Source organism: Haliotis rubra, unplaced genomic scaffold, assembly GCF_003918875.1.
Source record: "Haliotis rubra isolate DU_JTF1 unplaced genomic scaffold, ASM391887v1 Scf1159, whole genome shotgun sequence".
Classification (NCBI taxonomy): domain Eukaryota; kingdom Metazoa; phylum Mollusca; class Gastropoda; order Lepetellida; family Haliotidae; genus Haliotis; species Haliotis rubra.
In genome coordinates, this window is record NW_025765069.1 from 77,948 (window position 1) to 102,675 (window position 24,728).

Sequence of the window (24,728 nt, forward strand, 5' to 3'; positions counted from 1 at the left end):
CCTTCGGTGTTTGCAACGTTGGTCTCACATGTTGTTCAGTCAGACCCGGATTATATATAGGTATCTGATCGTAATAGACCAAGAAAATTCGCGAACTTTAAAGAAACTGAAAGTTCAGTGGATAGTTATATTGGAGCTCTCAAACACGCTTTCAAATTTATTTAAACGTATACTATAAGAAAAGTAGTGAATATTTCTTGGAGATGTTAGCTTGGAACTAGTTTGTACATGCATTACTGTATATGGATTTTGAAAATTATTATTCCATTCGCGCTGTGTTATGAATTTCATGCAAAGACACTTTCGAAAAAGCATTTTTTCATAATAAACATGGTCGAAGTAAAATCTGGAAGTGAAATGTGTCAGTGTAATGGTGTTCATTGCAGTGATGAAAACCATACTGAAAGGTATAGAGGATATTTTGTTAATGTTGTCAAATAACATATCAACTTTGTCAGACCACGAGATGAAATATACATGTTATTTGACAACATTCACAAAATTTTCTATTTATTATATTCTGATCATTGTTTATAAATGATCGAAGCATAAAAAAGTCTGCATAACTCTGTAATCAGAAAGTAGTTCATGGCAAAAGTGATATTCTACTCAGTGAAATAACATGTTATTCTACTCAGAAAATATTTTTATTTTCACCAATATTTACAGTATTTAACCCTTAAGAATATAATAAAATCGGATATTATTTTAAACTTAATTACACGGGTTTTTTTAACATGAGGCACCCGACACGTCAACGGCTATGAGCCATTTGTAAACTGGAATAAGGCAAGGCATTGTGGCATTCATGCTGTTAATATTCCACAAGCAGTAATTAAGTCAATATATCAACAGACAAATACTGTTGATGACAGACGTCGATCTGGTCTACCAAATGCGAAAACAGGTGCAGACAGTTTCAACAGAGAGACTGTGTTACAAAACTGTGGTGCCTCTCAAATTGGAGATGAGCTTTAACAGATTTACAGATGTTTGAGTGTACAGACCATTCGTAATCGGTTACACTGATGACATCTGCGTCCCCTGATATCACACGACTGCAAAACGTCGTTGGCGTCAAGAACGGCAGTGTTGTGTTTTCAGAAGAATCAAGGTTTTCTTTGGACTTCTTGACAGGCGCAACAGAGTGTGGCATATATGGAATCAGCGTTTTCGTCAAACAGAACGATCATTTTGTTAACGTCAGAACGATCATGTTGTTAACGTCAGAACGATCATGTTGTTAACGTCAGAACGATCATGTTGGTGTGGTTCAGTAATGGTATGGGGTGGGATCACTGTGACAGGCAGAACACCTTTACGTGTTATTCACGAAGGTGTCACTGGGCAGCACTACACGTGAATCCATCTTTACGTGCTATTCACGAAGGTGTATCCTTGAGACACACGTGGTGTCATCTGCGCGCAGACATGGACGTCGTTTACCATGGCCAGCACTCAGTCCAGACTTGTCACCCACCATGTCTTGGCTGTCAACCACGTCAACAACCACGATCACTCTCAACGAACCTGTCGCTGTCGAAGGAAGACTGGGATGGAATGGACCATATTGACGTTTAGGAGTATGCCTCGTCGAATCCGGGACAGTCTTGAAAATAGAGGCGTTTGAGAGTTTTCATCGGAAATGACGTAATATAAGTAGCTATAGGGCGCCAATCACCTAACAAAATCCTAGGTGATCTGACGTCTAATGACTAATGCTAATCTGTGAGCAATAGTTGTGATGCCTGTTCTTTAAATATCCTCTACTATATAATATCATGTTGTACACTGTGGCCTTGTCTCAGGTGTAGCAGCTCGTTGTGCAGAGTTCCGTCCCTTTTCGTGCCAGGATCCGTAAGATGGGGGCTCACCTGCTATTTTCTCCCTATAGAAACAGAAATATGCTCATGCACCTGCACATACAAATTCTAGCAGATGATTATTGTGCTGTGACTGAGATAATGTTTCCAGATGTGATTGTATTCATTAAAGCGGGAATAGCTGCAAAATCATTACGTTTTTAGCTTCCTCTATTTAACCTTGGCTTAAGAAATTAACCGTAATCTTGTGAATCTAACCATTCAGCCGTGTGTGGTTATTTTGACAATTGATCAGAGGAAAGGGTGAGAGTAGTATAACCTCCATTTGAACAAAATATCACATATATCAAGGTATATCAGCTTCTTGCGGAATGTAAACATGAAGTGATACAGTGATACAGATACATCTAGCCGTGTACCACTTTCCCTAAACCCACAAATGAAACCTAAAACCCACAAAGGAACATAATCATGGACAATATTGGCTTCATTCTCGGGATTTTGTAAACGCAAAACGGGCAGAGTTTTGTATTTGTTGTCTTTACATTACCCCTCGTAACATCAGTTGTCTGATGGCTGCATAGTGTGTCAAGGAAACCACACGGACACAGAGTGATTGGTCATATATCAAACTGCATCCCATACCACCGCGGCACGTCAGCATATATATTTTCCCGATGATTCAAAAATCGTTAATACAGCTAACCCTTTGGGGATCCACTACTTGCCACGTGGCTTCGTCCAGAGCATGGGCAGACTTTCTATTTACATGTTTCTCTTGCCCCAACAAATGCCACTATCACAAGTCAAGGAATTAAGGCTGATATCAGAAGTTCAGAAGCCTCCATGCTTTTTTAATACTGACTTATGGCCGCGAATTTTTGGAAGGGAACTTTTTATGTGTACATGTTGCTGTTTCATTTTCTCTTGCAATGCACACACTTTCTCGATCTATCCTCTGTGTTATAATATCTCCAGTCCATTTACTGAATAGTTTGGACCGATTAAATTTGATTAAGTCTTCGGCTCGAGGCGACAAAACACCATCCGGTCATATCCCTTTCATGAACGGATGAAGTTCCGTGATACGCGGAGTGGCTGAAATGTTCTGAGCCAAACCACGAAGTCTGTCACAGCCTGGCAGCTTAATGCTGGAGGAAAGCCTGTAGTGAAGCAATCCCTAGGCGTTAGCCACTTTGGTGTAACACAACAGCGCGGGTATTGATAAACCAGAAACATCATCGGGACTAACCGGGACTCGAACCCACGAAAAGGGTTTCTGGCTGCCCTAGGGTCACAGCTCTGCACTGCGATCGAATTGCTGGTTTTATACGTTGGGTCACCTGTTCCCCACAAGCATGTACAATAAACTCTTAAACTTTTGTGCAATACTTTGAATGGTCACAATGTTGCATTTTATCAAGATCAAGATGGTTTATTTCACATAGGGCCTCCGGTCCGTATACATAGAGTTATAATGACTGACTGACTGACTGAGTTAAGTTTTACGCCGCTTTTAGCAATATTCCAGCAATATCACGGCGGGGGACACCAGAAATGGACTTCACACATTGCACCCATGTTGGGAATCGAAACCCGGGTCTTCGGCGTGACGAGCCAACGCTTTAACCACTAAGCTACCTCACCGCCCCAACAGATGCATCTGGAACTGAGATGCATTATAGACGTTAGAACCTACGTTGTTTGGAAGCAGACCCAGCTAATTTGGTTGTGCGATTTGTAACAGTAGATTAGATCTAGAGTTGGACTCTATCAACCAGAGACTGAACAAAGGTCCAAATGTCCAAATGTCTTTGGACACCAGCTGACAAAATGGTGGTGTATTTCCAGATGGGCTATACCAGTAATGGCTTATGTTGTGTGTGAGGATATCAAGCCTTAACCTCATTGACAGGTCACTGAAGATGGGCTGCTGTACCACAAGAAGGCGATTATACACGAGTCTGTTGTCGCCATGACTGGAATGCATGACTACATGGCTTTAGCAATATTCCAGCAATATCACGGCGGGGAACACCAGAAATGAGCTTCAAACATTGTGCCCATGTGGGGAATCGAACCCGGGTCTTCGGCGTGACGAGCGAACGCCTTAACCACCCGTCTACACCACCGCCCCGACACTGTCAGGTTTCCAGCTATTCGCACCCCTCAAGAAAGAACTGTCTAGCAAGCTTTGTACTGTGGATACTGGCGACATTTATTAGGGTTTCTATTTCCACACAAGTGGCATCCAGACGCTCTTGCATCCTTGGCGGAATTGTGTACAACTATGAGGGAATTATGTTGAAAAATTTCATCAACTCAGTTCGTCATTGATAGGCTCAGAACTTTTCACTCTTCGTGTGACGGGTGGTGCTGGAACTTCTATGTCACTTCGGAAGGTATGGCAGCAAATCTGTCCCTCATAATTGTCATAACAGCTGGTTGGTTGGTTTGTTGTTTAACGCCGCACTCAGCAATGTTCCAGCTATATGGTCTCGGTCTGTTAATGATCGAGTCTTGAGTAGACAATCCAGAGATCAACATCATGGGCATCTTTCTAGGCAATTTGGATACGATGACGTGTGTCAACCAAGTCAGCGAGCCCCACCACCCGATCCCGTTCATTGCCTCTCATGACAAGCATGGTTTACTGAAGATCAATTCTAACCCGGATCTTCACTGGTCTCATCATAACAAACTGGGTATAGAATACAGTGTCACTGTTTGGATAATACACATACATCATGAGTGAGTGTAGTTTTTCGCCGCACTCTGCAATATTCCAGCTATATGGCGACTGAAGATCAATATTCTAACCCGGACCTTCACGGGCGACATACATCATGATGTTTGTTCGTCATTTTGTTCATTTGTGAGGTGCAACTGGACCAGAAATGTTTAACCAGTGGGAGGTTTTGAGCTGCAACTGTCATGGGCAGAAACCCGTGCTCTGAATGAGTTCACTCATGCGTTGCTGGGCATATTGCGCAGGTCACAAGCTAAGTGTGACCCTGTGACAGCCTCGATATAACTGCAGGCATGCCCGTCTCAGTTACTCTTACACCTGTAGTTCCCCTGAGAATATAGTTACAACGTTATTTCCAGCAATTGAAACGCAAAGGTTAACCCACAAATATTTTTGGACAGAACCAACATGTGAATTCAGTAAAAGCCCACACACGATAAACGGATAATTAACAAATAACATTGAAACACAACGTTTTAGGTTTATGATCACTAAAGGCAAAACAGAAATAGTGAGTGAGTGAGTTTTAGCTTTACGCCGCACTCAGCAATATTCCAGCCATATGGCGGCAGTCTGTAAATAATCGAGTCTGGACCAGACAATCCAGTGATCAACAGCATGAGCATCGATCTGCGCAATTGGTAATCGATGACATGTGTCAACCAAGTCAGCGAGCCTCTAGTCGCCTCTTACGACAAGCATAGTCGCCTTTTACAGCAAGCATGGGTTGCTGAAGACCTATTCTACCCCGCAAAACAGAAATAAGTGAGTGAGTAAGTGAGTTTGGTTTTGAGCCGCTTTTAGCAATTTTCCAGCAATTTCACGGCGGGGGACACCAGAAATGGGCTTGACACATTGTACCCATGTGTGGAATCGAACCTGGGTTTTCGGCGTGACGAGTGAACGCTTTAACCACTAGGCTACCCCACCGCCCCCAGGAATAAGTGATAGCAGCAATGACTAGCAGGCGCTGAAACTGTCGCTATCGAAAGTCTTAAAGCTTGTGAGATGCACTTGCTAATGAAACTATCACCATTGTAATTGTCGTCCGTATATCAATCAAAATGAATTCAATATGCACAGTTATATTCACAGTAAAATGGTGAAAGTATGTGTTTGTTTATTTAAGAATGCAACAAAACAAACATGTACATGTCATAGTATGTTTTTAACAATTTAAGCACTAATCTTTTCAAATGGTCTTGAATTTTCAGATTGTTCTATTATCAGCAAGTCCGCCTAATTTGATTAAATGTCCGACATATTTAATTAATACCAGCGTATTATTCTGGCTCAAGGCAAGTTGATACTTCAAACGACCGGGCGATCTTTTTCTATTCCTTAGGGTCGCTCTAAAGTTCAATTGGGTTATCCTGACCCTGTCTGCTCACTCAATCATCATGTGGACACCGATGAACCAGTGGGTGTTAGGGTGGTGGTGGGGACGTGTTATGGAGGCTGTCTAGCCGTTGCTTGTTTTTTGTCCTGGTGGGGTATTTTGATTCCAGAGTGGTAAGAATTTAAAAACCTCCGTCTATTCAGGTGACCCATGCTTGTCGTAAGAGGGGATTAACGGGATCGGGTGGTCAGGCTCGCTGACTTGGTTGACATATGTCATCTTAACCCATCTAATCTAATCTTATCCTAGATCGATGCTCATGATATGTTAATCCCTGGATTGTCTGGTCCAGACTCGATTATTTACAGACCGCCGCCATATAGCTGGAATATTGTGAAAGAGTGTGGCGTTAAACAGCCAACCAACCAAGTCTTCAGTTTAGAGGACCAGTTCATCGTCCTCGTCTAATCTCTCAATTCAGGTTTCATTTAACTGCTAGATAGTGCAAGTTTGGGATGGGCTGGGGGGAATCATGTAATCGTCTTCGTGCTCTGCTGGAGAGGGCGCTTCTCGGTGAAAGAAAAGATGGAGGACGTGGAGAGCTGGACCATACACGGCGCGGATCTGGGATGCATTCTCGGACTCTCTTCCACATATCGCTGATGAACTGGTCTCGTCTAGCGGATGATTATTGATGCATGTCAGTGTGATCAACTGGAACACAATGTTGAAAATGTTAACATTACATTACAATATGGAAGAGGGTGTGAGTGTGATGAATGTATGTGAGCGGGTACAGATTACTTGTATGGGAAAGTATATGTCTGAGTGGTATGAAGCATTATATAAACAAGAAGGCAGAGTGGGTAGCAATAAGTTGCGGACGTATAGAATGTTTAAAAGTGTGTATGGTTGCGAAAGCCCATCGAGCCCACCTGGGACTGGGTGTAAAAAACCTTGGAGTCAACTTTGTGTGCATACTCTTTCAGTGTTGGCACAACCCCTAGTGTACAGTACACAGCCCTGTGCACTTAAAAGAACCCATGAATCCGTTGGTATATGACCAGATGGTGGCCACATGAATACGTGCAAACACCTAGTTGCGGGTACAGCAACTCGCAGTAAACTTGGACAAAGTACTGTGACTATGTGTCCCTGTCCACGTGCACCCAGTTGTGAATTGGTTCCTCGTAAGGATGGGAAAGCCGCAATAACTCGGTGCGCCTTGTGACAGCAAGGGTTGTATGATCCCCAGGGAGTTGAGACTGATAATAATATGTGCCGTTGAGATTGACATCCAATGATCGAGGGAAAAAATACCAGCGCCTTGAGCATGCACTAGAGCGTAGATATGTGCGCTATATAAATATCCTAAAATAGTGATATGATAGGTTGCTTTGTAAGCAGTGGAGTGACTGAGTGAGTTCGGTTTTACGACGATTTTAGCAATATTCCAGCAATATCACGACGGGGAACACCAGAAATGGCCTTCACACATTGAACCCACGTGGGGAATCCAACCCGGGTCTTTGGTGTGACGAGTGAGCGCTTTAACCACTCAAAGATACTCTAAACAATGTTCATTTGTGCTACATTAACATACTACCCGTGAAGATCCGGGTTAGATTTGGTCATGAACAACCCATGCTTGTCATAAGAGGCGACTAACGGGATTTAGTGGTCAGGCTCGTTTCATGATGTTGATCACTGGATTGTCTGCTCCGAATATTTACAGACCGGAATATTGCTGAGTGCGGAGTTAAACAACAACAACCAACCAAACAAACAACCAACCAAACAAACAAACAAACTGTGTATTTCCTATCCTTGCAAAATATTTTCTATAACAACTAAATTTCAACACTTACACATGCATTAATTGAATACTTGATATAAAACCCCGAAATAAGAAATATACAATATACAAATAAAACATTGCCATCGTTTCCAACATTTGCATATAGTCTAGTTGTACTCATTGTTTATTGTTGGAGTTAATTAGGGTAACTTGTTTAATCGCTAGTATAACAAACTTAATGGTAATCCTCGTCATTTCTCAATATACAACCAATAATATCTTTAATAGGCTCGTTAAACGCAATAGTTGCAATCAGTCTCTTAAAACTTATCCGCTTATTTCATTTAGCGGTATTCTTTTCATGCACCATTGAGAAGGTGATGGTTTTCGGGCTTTTTAATTCCCATTTGCTGCATTTAAATGCAGTGAATGACTACACTATCCGATTAAAATCGAAACAGTTTTAATCTTTGAACACAGAAAGAATGTCCTGGTAGACTTAATTACACAAGATCGGAAGAAACTTAATGAGGCCACTTTTAGGATCCACATAACCTTAATCAGTTTATGCTCGTTCATGTAATGAACAGACCTGGATATAATCGCGTGATATCAACATAATCAGTTTATTTACGCAGTTGCCGGAGCAACTCGAGCTGTACTCCACTGAATTCTTTAGCGGTATTCCTAGTTTAAACCATAGAGTAACCTCCCCTACAGATGTGACGTAAACTAACATAGGAGCAGTCAGTCAAGTGCTGTTTGTTTGTTTGTTGCCGTTTTAGCGTTCAATTTCAAATCATTTTTCAGCTTTGTGTGTTTGGATATTGCTACCATATCTTCTGTATTCTAAGGATTTTATGGCTGAGGCTAATCTTTCCACTGGATTGAAATGAACATTCCACACAAGGCAGCTTCCGGGGGCAGACGACACGATGAGAGCTTGGATTTGATTTTTCTCAGCTGTCTGCCACAATGAAGACAGGAGTTTAAAGTGTTATTATCAGCATCCTATCATTTGAATACCTTCGCTGACAACGATTTATCTTTATCGAGCGTTTCTACTAAGCCTTCCTACACTCATACCGTCTTGCAATTGTAAACAAACAGGTTTGCAAAGTCATTCTGTCATTCACAGTTGATTCGGATCTACAGGTTGTTTATGAAGAAGGATTGGATGTATTTCTCGTATAAGTCATCAACTTCGAGATTTTAATACAGGGTATGTAAAAAACATCGAAAAAAGGAGAAAATCAGATGGCAATGAACATGGAGTAGATGTTGCTGAGTGATTAGCACAGAAGAGGATATACACTTTTACATCATGTCAAGCAACGTAGTGGATTTAGGAGACGAGACCAGTGGTGGTAAGTATTTGTCACAAGATTTCATTGTAAACAATTATTTAGATTGAGTTGGTGGGTAAATTGTGCTGTTAACTAAAGAATATCTTTCTCTCTGAGCAGAGCAGTGGGTAAGCAGTTAAAGCTTACATGGGTATACAATGTTAGAAGGCCATTTCTTGTGTCCCCTGCCATGACATTACTTGAATGTTGCTAAAATCAGTGTAAAACCATACTCTCTTGCTCAATTTGACAACCTTTGAGAGCATTTTGGTACCTTCAAATGACATCATCATTACCATTTGAGCAAGCTAGACCAAACAGTGGTTTGAGTTAAAAAACAATGAAGTTTATGCACAAATATATAAGACCCATGGCAAGCTCATTGAAACCATGTAGAATGTATTTGTCATAGCATAATTTGGGAATAACTTCAGTTTAACTTTGACAGGCCATCACAGCAACTTTTTTTTATGAAAATTAATTTTGATTTTGTAAAACCTTCTCTGATCAGACTGCTGATATCTTTGATAGTCCACTCATATTTTACTTCAGAAAAATATGTTTATAATGGCACAGGTGAAAACTAGACTTTGATATTAGTTCTTGGTCATGTCTGCCTCAGGAAGATGGTCTTAAATCATGCATATGAATCCAGGTGACAATTTATGACATAAAGTGGACACGTGACACTTAGATGTAGTTGAAAAAACACAACAGCAAATAGTACTGCCACCCACATGATGGAGTCAACTGTATATGGGTTCACCTTGTGAAAACTAAATTAACCTATTGAACATAATGCTGCAATAATGTGACTTTATTTCAAACATTAAACAGACAAGAAGCTTCATTAATATAATGAGTAAGTTCCATATGTTGAGGATTTTATGTTTTGTGTTTATTTTGAACTGGCAAGGATTTGTTTCTTTATTTCTTCTGTCTAATAAATCTTAGCCCAATAAACAAAAAAAAATCAGCGACTTTAGCAACAAGTCCAAGGTGTAAGTCTAAAAGAACTGTATTGAAATCTAGTACTCAAATAATAGCCCATAAAATCATACTTAAATTTACTGGATGTGATGCTAAAACCCTTTTTGAGTCCAATTATGAGAAGCATTCAAACAAATTGAGTCCTTGAACATGTTGATAATAACACATTCTCAATATTGAGAAATTGCAAGTTGACTGAAACAAGTCTCCCAGCTGTCTGTTCAGTGCTGCATGTTACAAGTGTTAAATGATTATATTCTTTTAGTTTTATCAGTTTAGATAGAAGTGAGTCTGATTTGCAGAAGTTAATGGTGTGACATGTTTACTATAACATGTTCTTCCCTTGTGACCTGTGGCCATCGAGGTCAAATGTCATGATGGTCAAGAGGTTTTGTCTCTGAAGTATCACACATGTAAGAAATGACATAATGCTCCATATATACAATGGAAACTGACTCCACCTCCATGCAGTATATTTGAAGCTGACACAGTGTGAAGTAATAATAGCTTGTGGCCGTGACCCATAAATATTCTGAGGGTGCAACAATGAGAAACTTAGGCTTTACAGCATAAATATACGTGCACTTTGTGGTTTCAGTTATCACATTGATCTTTACTGAACATTAAAGAAATATTTATTTTATTTGAAATACATCATACAAATTGGGCGGTGGCGTAGCCAGATGGTTAAAGCGTCCGCTTGTCATGCTGAAGACCCGGGTTCGGTTCCCACATGGGCACAATGTGTGAAGCCCATTTCTGGTGTCCCCCGCCACTCAATAGCTGGAATATTGCTAAAAGCAGTGTAAAATCATGCTCACTCTCTCATGCAAAGAAATCAACTCTGTGATCCATGCCATTAGTTATTATTGGTAACAGTGTTAGATCTGATGACCAGACCCAGAACATTCCATGACTGCGAATATTGTATTTCAATTTATGGCATTTTATGAAATTTAAACAATTAGAAGGTATTAATAGGTTTTGTGACCACACTTAAGCTTTTAATTACAAGCTATCATCTTGATGTTAAATTTCTAACCCTGCGTTAATGTTAAAAGGCAATTACACACTGACAAAGCACAGTTTTATTTCAATGATTTTCATTGCATGTACACATGCCAAATACTTATGGTAATTAGTTAATATATGGATAGATCTGCCATCAGTATAACCAATTTAACTTTCAACTAAAAGATGTGCCTTACACGTCACTGGTTATTTGCAAAAATAGATGGTCAACTGAGGTCAGTAATTGTGAAATTAACCCAGATCATCTTAGTGAGGTGAGGTGAAATTGGGTTTAACGTCGTGCTTCAGAATATTTCGCTCATATGACGACGTGCATGCGTGTGTATGTGTATGTGCGGATGCTTGTACTAGCCCAGACTTAAGCTGGTTTTATAGTGCTAGCCCACTGAGATACCATGCCGCAGTGAAGCATGAATACCCCACTCAGACACATTATACTGACTCCGAGCCGACCAGTCCTTGTTGTACCCATTAATGCCGAGCGCCAGGCAGGGACCAACAAGTACCATATTTTAACGTCTTTTTGTATGATGCGGTCGGGATCGAACCCGCGACCTTCCGCTCTCCGGGCGGACGCTCTAACCACTACACCACGGAGGTGGTTTAGATCATCTTAGGGGGAGGGAAGCATCAGTTAGACTATTTTTCTGTTTAGGCCAACTGAACATTGTTTAACCTTGATTTGTCCCTGCATATGTGTGGAGATGATTTGACTAACTTTGAGATGTCAAAGGTGATGTATGTTTTATAGTATACAATCGTGATGGACTAATGTACGCAGATGGATCTACATAATATGTTTGACGCCTGTAACTGAGATAGTATCTGGTATACTTTGACACCTATGAGATACTTGAAAGACAATGTAACCTGATTAGTGTTGTGTGTACGTTCAAACAGTGTCTAGTCCTAGCTGTATCTGGCAAAGGTTGCTTGTTGCTTCTTGCTGTATCAGCAGTATTGTAGCGATATCATTGCAGTCTGTAAAGAATTGAGTCTGGACCAGACAGTCCAGTGATTGAGATTATGAACATTGACATGCCAACTCTTACAATAAGCACAAGTTGCTAAAAAGTAAAACCTTCATGGGGCTTGTCAGGCGAAGAGTTTGAACAGTATAAGCAGGAAATGCATGAATTAGTCTGTACAATCAATAAATCTAGTGCAGAAGTTTTTCCATTTTCCACCATGACATTGGTGTTTGTGTTCATTTCATATGAAATAATATCTAATTTCATGCACAATATGTGTTCAACTATCTATGTATTCCAACATTGTCCACTGTCATTTAATTGTGTGTTACTTATGCTAATCATGTTGCCATGTTGAATATCTCACACCACCAATAGGGAAGCATAATAAATTGGCTTTAGGCTGTAGAAGAGTTATTGGTATTCTGTAATTTTTGTTTGTTAACACACTACTTATATACTAAAAGAGGGTATATTTATGACTAGTCATCCATGTCAGGTTTTTCAGTGGAAAGGGTGTTCATCTGAGATAAACTCTCTTGACTAAATCAGGGAGTGAGTATGTTTGGGGTTTGGAAAGGCCCTTACATTTTCATGCTTGACACTTCTAATACATAATACTATTAAGATAATCCAGAGAATTCCTTGCATGTAGGATAATCCTGAGAACTTCTTGTAAGTTAAATCAAATACTATGGTAAATATTGTATAGGGACACTTAGTATTGGTATTGAATGCATGCATGAATTAATGAGGTGCACATATTATGATACCCCTGCTGGAAGATTAAAGTGGTCCAAAGTATTTCTCTCTATAGTAACAAGGCAGAACTTAATTGGAAACCATTGATTGGCCTTAATAGTGATAACATGTATAAGGATCCCCCCAAGGAACATGAAATTCTGCAAGCGCTTTACCTAAGGACTACCATCAATATCAGACTAACAGATTCAGGCTTGCTGGATAGTGCCAATTTGCACCCCACATTTCCAGTTGTATGGAGATATTAATGCGGATACAAGGATGCCACATTGCACATGTTGCAGCTGTGTAGGCATACTGATGCTGCTGATGCAGATGGCCAGCTGGGGAATCTTGACTAGATCCCTGTAGTGATCAGACCTATTGCAGTATAGTGTATCATCAAACCCAGAAATGGGGATGTAATCTGAATCCATCTATCAACCACTGATTTGTCAGCCCAGGGCAAGATTACACTGATGCAGTTTAGCCAGTATTCAAAATTATCCTGTCCCTTGGATCCTTGAGGTCTGCTGCTGTACTATTTTACACTTTGTATCCCATTAGGGTTTATACCATGATGACAAGGACGTATTGACTCTCATGCTTATTTTTGAACACTGATAGCCATAGGTTTGCTGGTGATGGTAAAGATCTGATTAAGTCTCTGTGCCTCTTCTGATGACTGAATGTCATTTGAACCTGATCAGGCCAACTGGGCAAGGTTTTTCCATAGCTTCATGCATACTGCCACACTACTTGTAAAGCTAGTAGTTAAACTCAGCTGGTACAGGGTAAAGTTGTATCAATCTTCTCATTCATTGATGGATTCCATGTTCACTGCTACACTATACATGGATCAATGTTTGAATATCTAGTTGAAGGAAAATATGTTGAATCAGGTCAGGCCAAGTAGTTTGCATGACTGTACAAAGGATTAGGTCTGAAATGAAATGAAATTACGATATTCCTATAATCTGTATATGTAATCAGCCTTCAACAACAAGTGACAATAACAAATAACAATACTCAGCCAATGCTATGGATCACACAAAGTGCTGATTATGCATTTCTATACTGGATTCATTCCTCATGTACATTAAGAGTAAACCCAGCATTTGTGGCACTTTAAGACTTTTGTGTCGGGTGGAAGTGGGGAATTTTCATAATGAATCATTGCCCTCCACTTATTTGTTGCACTGGTAATTGTTTTATCCTGAAATGAATATATTGATGAAAGCTTTAGGGCATGCATGTCTGCTACCATACTATGAAAGAATGCTGCAGCCTACAAGTTCCATTTATATTTTAAGTGGCTTTTTTGTGAAAACATAAAATTGATATTTTGCGCATTTATGCACCAAAATGTATTTATTCTGTCAGCACTTCTTCAGTGAAATGGTTATAGTCACCAGTCATTCCTGCAACAGCTGTCAGTTTGGTGGACATTCTAAATATAACCCCAGTATACTATTTAGCTGAGTAACAGATGGGAGGTTGTTCCTGTGTGACTACATGTATTTGTTTCATTTTGTTTTTTCAACTTTGTAAAGCAGATGTTTTCTTTGCATCAGTAACAGTTTTATGCACAGAATTAAATATATTAATTGCAGAGTTTCATATGACCATTGCTCCCAGACTGATGAAATTTCAAGTTGATAGTTTGTTTTAGTAGTTTTGACTGTTAGAAATTTCCAGCAAGGCTTCTTATGTTTCAAATTTTCATAATTAAAATGTAAATATTAAAGACTAGGCCTTCTTGAACTATCAATTTGATGAAATAATGCACAGTCATCAAAAATTGTCTTTGAAACCTTGACCAGCACACATCTTAAAATGTGTAATTTTTTCTGTATGACACATGGAAATTACTGTCAGGAGCTATGGTGGCTTAGGCAAGCACTTTTCCTATTGCAGATTGTGTACATTTGTCCCATCACAAACAGTATCACGTTGATTCCTTGTTATGGTTCATCTTTTAGAAACTTGTCACTAATGTCAGACTGATTAATTAATGAATACACAAAGTCATTTAAAAAGTAGCCAAATGAAACATATGCCATATTTAGGATTACAATTTACACTTTCTAAGGCATTGTGTTTTTGAAGCTTCAGCCATTGAGCTGTACTAATTCAGACTTGTCAGAGGCACGCAAAGTATAGGGATCTTGACTACCAGTTATCAGACTTCCATTTTTGTGGCAGCTTAAATTTTGGTCCGGCATTTTAGGCATGTAAATGTTAGGATTTGTATTGTGTGTTCTATTACTACATTTACTCGAGTGCATCTGCACTCTTAACCTAAATCACTCAATTATTTGTTAGGGCTGTAACAATGTATCAAGCTTTCGATGGATTGCAGTTGTTGAGTTTCCAATAGCAATTAATCAATGGTAGAAACGAAAAACTATCGATGCATTGATTGTATGTGAGACTATCAATAGTTTAGTAATTGACTTTATTTTTATTGAATATTTATGGTTTTTTGTTTTTTTGTTTTATATTTTTATCGTGTTGGTGCAGACTTGCAGCTTCATTGAGTTTATGTTTTAACTGTTTATTTGATCTGGGTTTCAAGCTTCTTGTCAATTATTAAGAGAGACAGAATCTACTTCAACCTGTTTTTATTTCATATAAACTATACATTCTTTTGGGAATTGACTTCAGAGGAGACAATTCAAGGAGAGGAAAAACTATTGCAATAGTATAATAACTGTATAACAATAGTTGGTCAGCAATAGACTATTGCTATCACAATAGTTGTTTCCCCTCAATAGTCACCTTTATTATTTGTCATTATTTGACTACCAAACCTTTTAATACTGAAACCTTTGAGTGACAAAACAAATTATGACATATCCTTTTGGTTGCTGGCAGTTACCTGACATGTTGTGTTCTACATATACTTCTAGAACTCAGACCAGTGAAGATCCAGGTTAGAATTGATCTTCAGTAACCTATGCTTGTCGTAAGAGGCGACTAACGGGATCGGGTTGTCAGGCTCGCTGACTTGGTTGACACATGTCATCGGTTCATAATTGTGTAGATCAATGCTCATGCTGCTCACTGGATTGTCTGGTCCAGACTCGATTAATCACAGACCGCCGCCATATAGTTGGAATACTGCTGAGTGCAGTGTAAAACTGAACTCACTCACTCATTCCAGAACCCACCTCTGATGTTCGCATTTTATTTATTTGTTATTGCTACCAGAGCAGCTCTTTATACTGTTTCTGATGAATGATGTTTTCTGTTTTCTCTCCACAGCATTTGGTGATGCCGCTGGTGTTGATCCTGAGTTGTTCATGAACACAGATGAACCGGAGTTAGAGTTTGATGTCGATGGCACTGAGCTTTCTTCCACAAAAGAAGGTGAAAATGTTGCTCTAATATCCATGCCCGAGTTTTGTTCAGTTAACCCCACAGTTCACAGTGATGGTTTTATGTTCAGAATTAGTTCACACAATATAGCTGCTACTGCAGTATGTAACTGAACATGCTGATCTAAATCAAATCACAAACCTGAATGTCTACCAGCAAACTCAGGTAACTGTGTGTCCTGGCTCATGTTCATCATGTTCTACTCTTGAGTTTGGCTTAAACTAGGTCGGGATCAGTTCCAGACACATCTGGAATTGGTTGTATTGTGGTTCTGTGTAGAGAGAGCACTTTTGAGAATCTGTTATATCATATTATATTGGCGGTTTTCAGTGGTGTTCTGATATTGGATATGTTGATGCACGAATGATATGTGTTTTTCAGTCTGTTTCCATAGACCACAATGAACATCAATAGTTAATAACATCATTAATTCATTTTGAGAAAAAGATGTAAAGGATAGTAGGAAATAAATGTTTTGAAGGTTGAAAACATTTTTATTATTATACGGAAATAGAAATGTTTTATGTATGAAATTTAATGTGTATATGTTTTTTCTCGACTAATCATGCTCATGTGGTAAGAGAATATGTAAATGATAAAGACATGTACGACATAATGAGAATTATTTTTAGTCATACGTAAGTAAGTAGCAAACTTCACATATCTGAAATTGATCACATAATTTCAGGGATTAACATCATTAAGACTCTGCTTGTGACATCATGAGTTTAAGTATGTTAGACATGTTAATCACATGATGATGTAAGGGGAAGTGATGTCAGTTTGTAAGGGGTTGTATCATCTGTAGTAATGTAATACATTTGTAAGTGATTGATTGACAGCTGTTTATTGCAAAGAGACATGTCCCTGACTCAGTGATTGATACAAAGAGTAGCCAGTCCTGTTTTTGTGAACCTTGTAATCAACAAACGCAACTGCACATTGCAATTATATGAAGCTTGTCTTTGTGAATTACTATGAGGTTTACTACATAATAAATTTAAGATGATGATAAATTATGATTAATTGGGTTGTTCTGTGGTATTTTGGGATAAACTACAACCTTGAAATAGTCTTCCTCTTTTGTATCTCTAGCTTTTTATATAGCCTATGATATGTTTTAGTACTTCAGACTAGTGGCTTAAATGCCACAGACTAATGAATTTTCTGGAAAATAGCAAAAATATTTTTGTGCTAACAAATATATACCTTTTAATGTTTGGAAATAAGATTGAAGGACAAGGTATCCTTGACACAGCCCCATTAAATGTTAAGCATTAAAGGATTTTGGGGTGCCAAAATTGTCATAGCATTTCCTATGGCAAGGCACTTCCAAAACACCAGAGCCTATTTTATACTTGGGGTGTTAAATGGGACTCCTTAACCTTCACTTTAATTTCAAACAGTGTTCCCTATCAGTTGATGGATATGTCAATCACTAACTAGTTTTAAGATTTAAGTCACCAGTGTTTACATGGTCTATAATACATGAAGATCCAGGTTAGAACTGGTCTTCAGCAACCCTAATGCTGGTTGTAAGAGGCGACTAACGGGATCGGGTGGTCAGGCTTGCTGACTTGGTTGACACATGTCATCGGTTCCCAATTGCGTAGGTCGATGCTCATGCTGTTGATCACTGGATTATCTTCCCAGATTCGATTATTTACAGACCGCCGCCATATACAGGATATAGCTGGAATATTGCTGAGCTCGGTGTTAAATGACAAACCAAATTACATGGTCTATGGTACTATGATCTTTAGTACACTACTGATACACATACAGGTCATATACACATGAATACACCTGCTGCAAGGTAAAAGTATATATAGGTTGCAGTAAATCATGTATTGATTAAATTTAATCAAAATTATACATTTATTCATTAACTGGAGAGTAATTAATAATTATTCATAGACAACAAGTATGTATTCTGAGAATGAAATTAAACTGGATGTCACTGAGGATATTATCAGTTTTTGGAAAACAATGATATTTGGACTTTGACCTCAAAGAGATACTAGACTTAATAATGATTATCAGTGTTTGTAGTTTGTGAGAGCATGGTGTATTGAAGATTTTCTTATTCGTTTTGTGATAATAATAGTTTTGTTATATTTTCTTAAGTCATGATTGTGCAGTTTTGACCTATGCACAATAATCAGTTTCTTTCCAGCATGTCTAGCCAAAGAGAAGATTATTATGCTACCCTTCCAAACGTCGACATTTCAATGTCTGTGTTTAATTGTCCTTGTGGGATTGATCGTGTTTGTCATGTTTTAGTTTGTTGCATGAAGTGACATTTGTTTTAATTTTTTGTCAAAACAGCCGAGCTCGATGCAGAGTTAGATGAAGGTAATTTGCATGAGATATTGTACGCTCGGTATCAGATATTCTCATTTTTCATGTCGCCTTTGACTAATTTCTACTTTTGTTAAGGGCATGCTTTAGTTTGATTTCTTGGCAAGGGCTGTCTATGGTCTCTATTGTTTGATTATACTGCTGTTTCATTTGGGGCTATTTTGCATATGGATGTGTTGATATATAGCTGCATGTGCTAAAGGTATTTTCACATTTGTAATTTACAACTATATACATGTCTATTGCACTATAGTGAGTGACAGGTTGTCACATAGATGTGGTAGCTAGCATCTAGACATCTATTGCACATCTGGTATATATTACTGGAACAATCAACTATAGATGAAAGCACTAACCAATATAGAGCTTAGTAAGACATGGAGTATCAGGTAATACAGGAGCGATATATTATGTAGATATGTAATCACTTTAAACAATAACATTTCAACTCTATGATAAGACTAACATCTGTTTTGTGTTTTTGAGAATCTCTGTGATATAACTGACTCTTTAGAATCATGGACAAATTCATGAAGTAAAGTCTATATTCCCATAAGTACTTGTTGCTGAACAGGACGTAAATTTATATTGCCAAGACAATTTGTATTAGGTTACCAAACATGTGTGGCCACTAACTCTTAAACCATATTATAGCCAAGACTCACTAGTGATGTGTCCTTATTTTTTAGGCCCTTTAGTAGTTTAGTAGTTTATTTGCAACGTAATATCATACACGTATACAGTAGCATCAGATTACCCTCCAAATTACTACATCATGAATCAGGCTTATTGAAGAAAACGAAGCTCTTTCATTTTGGACAGAAAAATAAAAGAGATTTTGGTAACAAACACAACTTACATTAATAATCATTATACATAATGTAAATAAACAGACAACTTACATTAATAATTATACATATGGTTATTAATGTAAGTTGTTTTTGTTACCAAAATCTCTTTTATTTTTCTGTCCAAAATGAAAGAGCTTCGTTTTCTTCAATAAGCCTGATTCATGATGGAGTAATTTGGAAGGTAATCTGATGCTACTGTTTATTACATGTATTCGGTTAACTGCAGATGACATACTGTTAGCAGTGGAAATATTTTCAGCATTAAATATTCTTTTTGAGTATGATTGCTGTATTTGGCTCTTTTCCCAAAAGTTTATAGGCTCTTTAACACATGAATATAGTTAAATATAGGGTTTGATTATCACATCATAAATCTCATCCAAATTTTACATGTATCAATATCAATAAAAGAACAATTCATATTTTGTCTAGTAAAGATAAACCAAAACATCTGACCTAAGATATTGAAGTGAAGTAGTATTAGCTAGTGATTGTGTGGTCAGAGATAGGTAAGTAAAACTAACAAAGGTGTACTGCTTTGATTGTATTACTTCACCTGTATCACTGTATAAATATCAGGTGTCCTATACTACTGGACATAACCTGTAGTTTCACCTGTCACATAACACAGTATATATGAGATCCATCCTATAAGAATAACATATTTTTATCAGTAAAGGTTTGAATTAAAATTGTATTATATATTCAGCATGTTTAGATAATTCATGTTTTATTGACATTTTCTGTTGAAATTTGAATATCAGTCAACTGATTTGATACTTTATGTTGTATTCACTCCAAACATGAGAAACTATATATAATTTCTTATCTTTATGACAAGGTAAAATGAACACATCTAATATGTTGATGATGCAATTTAGATTGTCTAGCTTGCTCTCGATGTTGTCAAGCTATTTGTGACTAGAAAAATGTGGACGTAACTTTAATACGTGCATGCGTTTTTGCTATGAGGTTTTCCAGAGAACGACATTCATGTGCCTCAGCTAGACTGGAATATTGGTAAGATTGCCTGGACAAGCGTTGGTGTTGTGTGCTGCCAATAGTCAATGCCAATAACATCAGCATTCTAACAACTGTCATGCTGTATGCTCACATATTCACTCTGTTCATGCCACTAAAACATATTGACACACTTAACAGCATGGGACGTGTTGATTTTCATATATGAAACTGTTTCATTACTGATAACCTTTCACTTACGGTTCACTTGTTAGTGTTATTGTCACTCGCAGGTTTTAATGCAATGTATTTTTGCTGTCTTTGTTTTGGTCACACACAAACATCATGGAATGATAGAAAAGACCTAAACACGAGATGCATGGTTCAAAATTCTGTGCTTCATGAATTTCTTTATTCATTTTCATAAGAAGTTTTGAAAGTGCTATAAGAACAATTCAAGCATTTCATCTGTAGTGGGAACATGACCTTAGAACGTTTTAGATGTTTCAATTGATTGTTTTTGACAGGACATTTTCTTTGTTAATGTTAATGATATTTAGAGAATATTGTTAAATACTTTAGGACTGTAACGTTTGGAGTTTTGGTAAAGAAATAAAAGTATCTGTATAAAATAACACAAAGTATTTGTTGTCAGGTTGGTTTTCGATTTCTCACAATCCTGTAACAACAACATTCTTGGTATTGAAGCTGATAAAATTTTCTAGGACGTAAACTGATTATCCAATTCCTGGTTCTATGAAACCTGTATTGTAACAATCCGCAAGATTAATTCTCTCCAGCAAAATGGTAATCATCTACATGTGTTGGTTTGGTTTTCCCTTGACTTGCGAGTCTGATTTCACATTAATGTGAAACACATTCAGATATAGGGCTACTTTCAATACAGGTATATTCAAACATTGATAACCTTTACAGTGAAATTCTCACTATTGCAAAATGTAGGTTTATGTTGGAGGTGATTCAGAGCTAGTGTAGCTACATGGACATGTATATGTCAGCATCAGGGACTATTGTCACTTGATGGTTGAGTGCATGATCATGCATGCATCATTTACCACATGCATAACATCACTCTGTGTCCTTTTCATAACCCACATTTCGATTTACAACAAACATTGATACACATATATATTAAATTAAGTATGTGCATTACTTGACAGATGTCACCAAAGTCAAATTAGATACTAATATAAAGCACCCAGGTAATTATTAATATCATTGTGAGCTGATACTCAGGAATGTAACAATGTATTTTAGTTTTCTATAGCTTGAGCTCTTAAGAATATTATTCATGCCATCATCCCAAAGGAATACATGAAATGTTCCCACTAGTTGTATTGTTTTGTAGGATGTCTAGTCATATAAAATATATCATCAATCTTTTGAAAATCATTAATCCCAATATTTAAATATTGCCAGTGTCCATGGTCATGCATCAGGTTCTGTGATAATCAATATCACTAGTTGAAATAGTCTACACTATCAGTCAAATTTAGTTTTACACTGTCGTTATGATGGCTGTATGAGTTCACAGTCTAACCGATGGGACATAAGGTATGTGGCAGGACAGAACTCATCAGTGCTTTCATAAAAGAAGAAATTGTTTCTAATCAGTTCAGAAAAGGCTGACTAGATTTTATTTTTATCAGTTATCAATTTTTTACACCAACTATATCCTGAACAATCTAGTTTTGATAGTAGATGGTATTCTGGTTTTCTATATTAATTCAGCTTTTGATGTTCGTAAGGATGAATTTTCTCAAAGTCCAAATTGAATGACTGAAATAGTACCATGATTTCAAACACTGTTTAGTAAAAAGTAATCTCTGCCTTGATTCTACTTACCTTTCTTTTGAGTAGCTATTAGTGTTTGTATATTGGCTTCTATTTATAATGCTGATCAGACTTTAAGTGGCGAAAGTTGAACACAGTAGTATGGGTCAGGGTGACATGCTCTAACAGTGTTGATCAGTTTTCACGTGTTCACCTAATGGTTCGCATGCACTTGATCCGATAACGCATATTGCATGCTTGAAAATAGTGCTGATTGCAGCATTTTAATCCCAATCACGATCACATTTGATTCAGGCATTCTCTGACATCCAACTGATGTTGTTCAGGTAAATTAGACACAGACACTCATACTCACTGATACACTACAACTCCTCACATGTAATAAATACATTTCTTCCTTTCTTTATGCACCTGGAATGTAACAAGTCATTACTAATAACTCATCGTTCATCTTAACCAAATGCAATATTCTGCAAGTAGCATGGTTTCAGACTGCATCTGTTCGGCTTGTACATACATCAAATGCCTGCATCATATGCATCATTTAAAATCTTCATCATCATTAGTTACTGTTAACATCTTATACTCTAGAAACAATCTGTTGTTGACACTTGATCAGTTAACTTACATGTTTTTGCTATTTTCATTGAAGTGAAAATGTTACCCTACCTTACATCATGTCACATTAATGTTAGTTTTGTAGATAATAATGGTCAGTGCTCTGATTTTATAACCTATTCTGTACCAGGGATTTAGGATTATTTTCAAATCTTGAAGTGTGGAGGAGTGTTTGGTTATGCAAATTTGTTGCTTGAGACTTAAGATGAAATACCCATCTTTTACTTGTAATGTAAAATTGAATAATAAATTCATGAAATAAATAAGGTCAAAATCTCCATTATTCATGAGCTACCATTATAAGTCCGGAATTTTACTGACTGCGATGTTTATTTACATTCACCCACTCATTCTTATGGTCATGTATATATGTATATATTTTGTTCAAGGCCATCAAGTATGATTTAATGTTTTGGAATGATATTCAGTTGAAATATATGTAGCTGATGAAAGTGGCATTCTAGTAAATTCTGGCAAACCATTTATATCATTGTCAATCAACATAGCAGCTGTGTGTGTTATTAATGAAATGTAAGCATTTTTATATGTTCATGAAAAATGTACCCTGATGGAGCAAATTTCATATCACGTGCAGCACTGTATTGTTTATGATCCTGGACGATATTGTTGATGTTATTCGAATCTTATTGTGAAGTAAGGTCGAATGGATGTCATACCAGAAACAGTGTCCGCGTTGAAGATTCATGACATCATTCTACAATTCTATTTTTCTACTAGATGGCAGTTGTGATCAGTGCATTTTCTAACAGATATTTTATTATGGTGTAGAAATAATCGGTAATATGAAGTTTTCATTTCATAAGATCAGTTTGACACACATGCTTGTATAATAATCTCTGTATATTGACATACAGATGGCCCAGTGTGGACTCAAGCATAGTATCATAACTTAAGATCTCCACTGGACTAATAACATAATGTCACCTTAGTGATGCTACCACACTGTTTGCATATCATATACACAATATGTGTCCAAATATTACACCTCTGTAGACAACATATAAGAGGCATAAGTGTATAATGCATAATATGGTTATTTTCCAAATATGAAAACTTTATTTTTTTATTTAATTTCTGAACAGAATAAATTAATCTTCAGATGAAAAGCAAAGATATGTAGTACACATCATTAATTTCAGTTGATCCACTCAGAAAATTCATCAGATAGATGGAGTTTAGATGTAAGTGTTAGATGGTGATATGTCTCCAACCTGAGCTTTTGACATTATGGCAAATGTTCACACATGGAAGGTTTAGTAAGAGTGGCCTGTTCATTGACCTGACAAGATGTAAACAGCTGGAACATCTGGCCTAAGGCCTGGCTATTGTTCATAGAATGTACTGTAGCATAGGGCCTCCATAATGTTGGAATGCATTGGATTGTCTTTAGGTTTCTAGTGTTCTGGGGGTGTATAACTATAGTAACTATAGTAACGAGAATAGTACACAGGAGGCTGTCTGCAGTGTGAAGTCAATCTTGGCATAGTAATCTTTTAGTGTTCATTTAACCAGAACAAATTTGTCTTCCCCTATCATTTTCTTTTGTTTGCAGTCAGAACATACAGATTATGTGCTGAACAGTCACAAGTCAAAATTGGTTTGGGATTGTAAAAAGTGTTTTAATTCCGCGACAGGTTAAACAGATTCCTTGGATGCAGTTGAATTTAGCATTTGACCTTAGTCTCTGATCACTACGTGTTGGTTATCATTAAGTGTACTTCAGTTGTGCTAAATTACTTTACATTAGGAGTCAGCCTCCCCATTGTCAATAGTCTAGAGTTGCATATGATATATGATTGGGAATAACTATTCCATAAATGTTAGGTGTTTGATAGGGCAAATAGGACAGGTTTTGACTGGTTGATATTGCAGTGAGGAATAACTAGGGTCATTTTTGAAACCACAAGGTGGATGGGTCATTATGAGGGGAAA

General features: G+C 37.5%; 1 protein-coding gene across 1 annotated transcript in view; it reads left to right on the plus strand.

Moving 5' to 3' along the window:
• Positions 1–8,427: 8,427 nt before the first annotated feature.
• LOC124255898 overlaps positions 8,428–24,728 on the plus strand; it is a 45,931-nt gene continuing 29,630 nt past the window's right edge. Inside the window, exons 1-4 of the mRNA XM_046689849.1 lie at positions 8,428–9,076; positions 16,057–16,161; positions 18,499–18,525; positions 20,355–20,402. Of these exons, the coding sequence (XP_046545805.1) occupies positions 9,034–9,076; positions 16,057–16,161; positions 18,499–18,525; positions 20,355–20,402 (223 nt within the window). The 5' untranslated portion in view covers positions 8,428–9,033. The remainder of the gene's footprint in view (positions 9,077–16,056; positions 16,162–18,498; positions 18,526–20,354; positions 20,403–24,728) is intronic.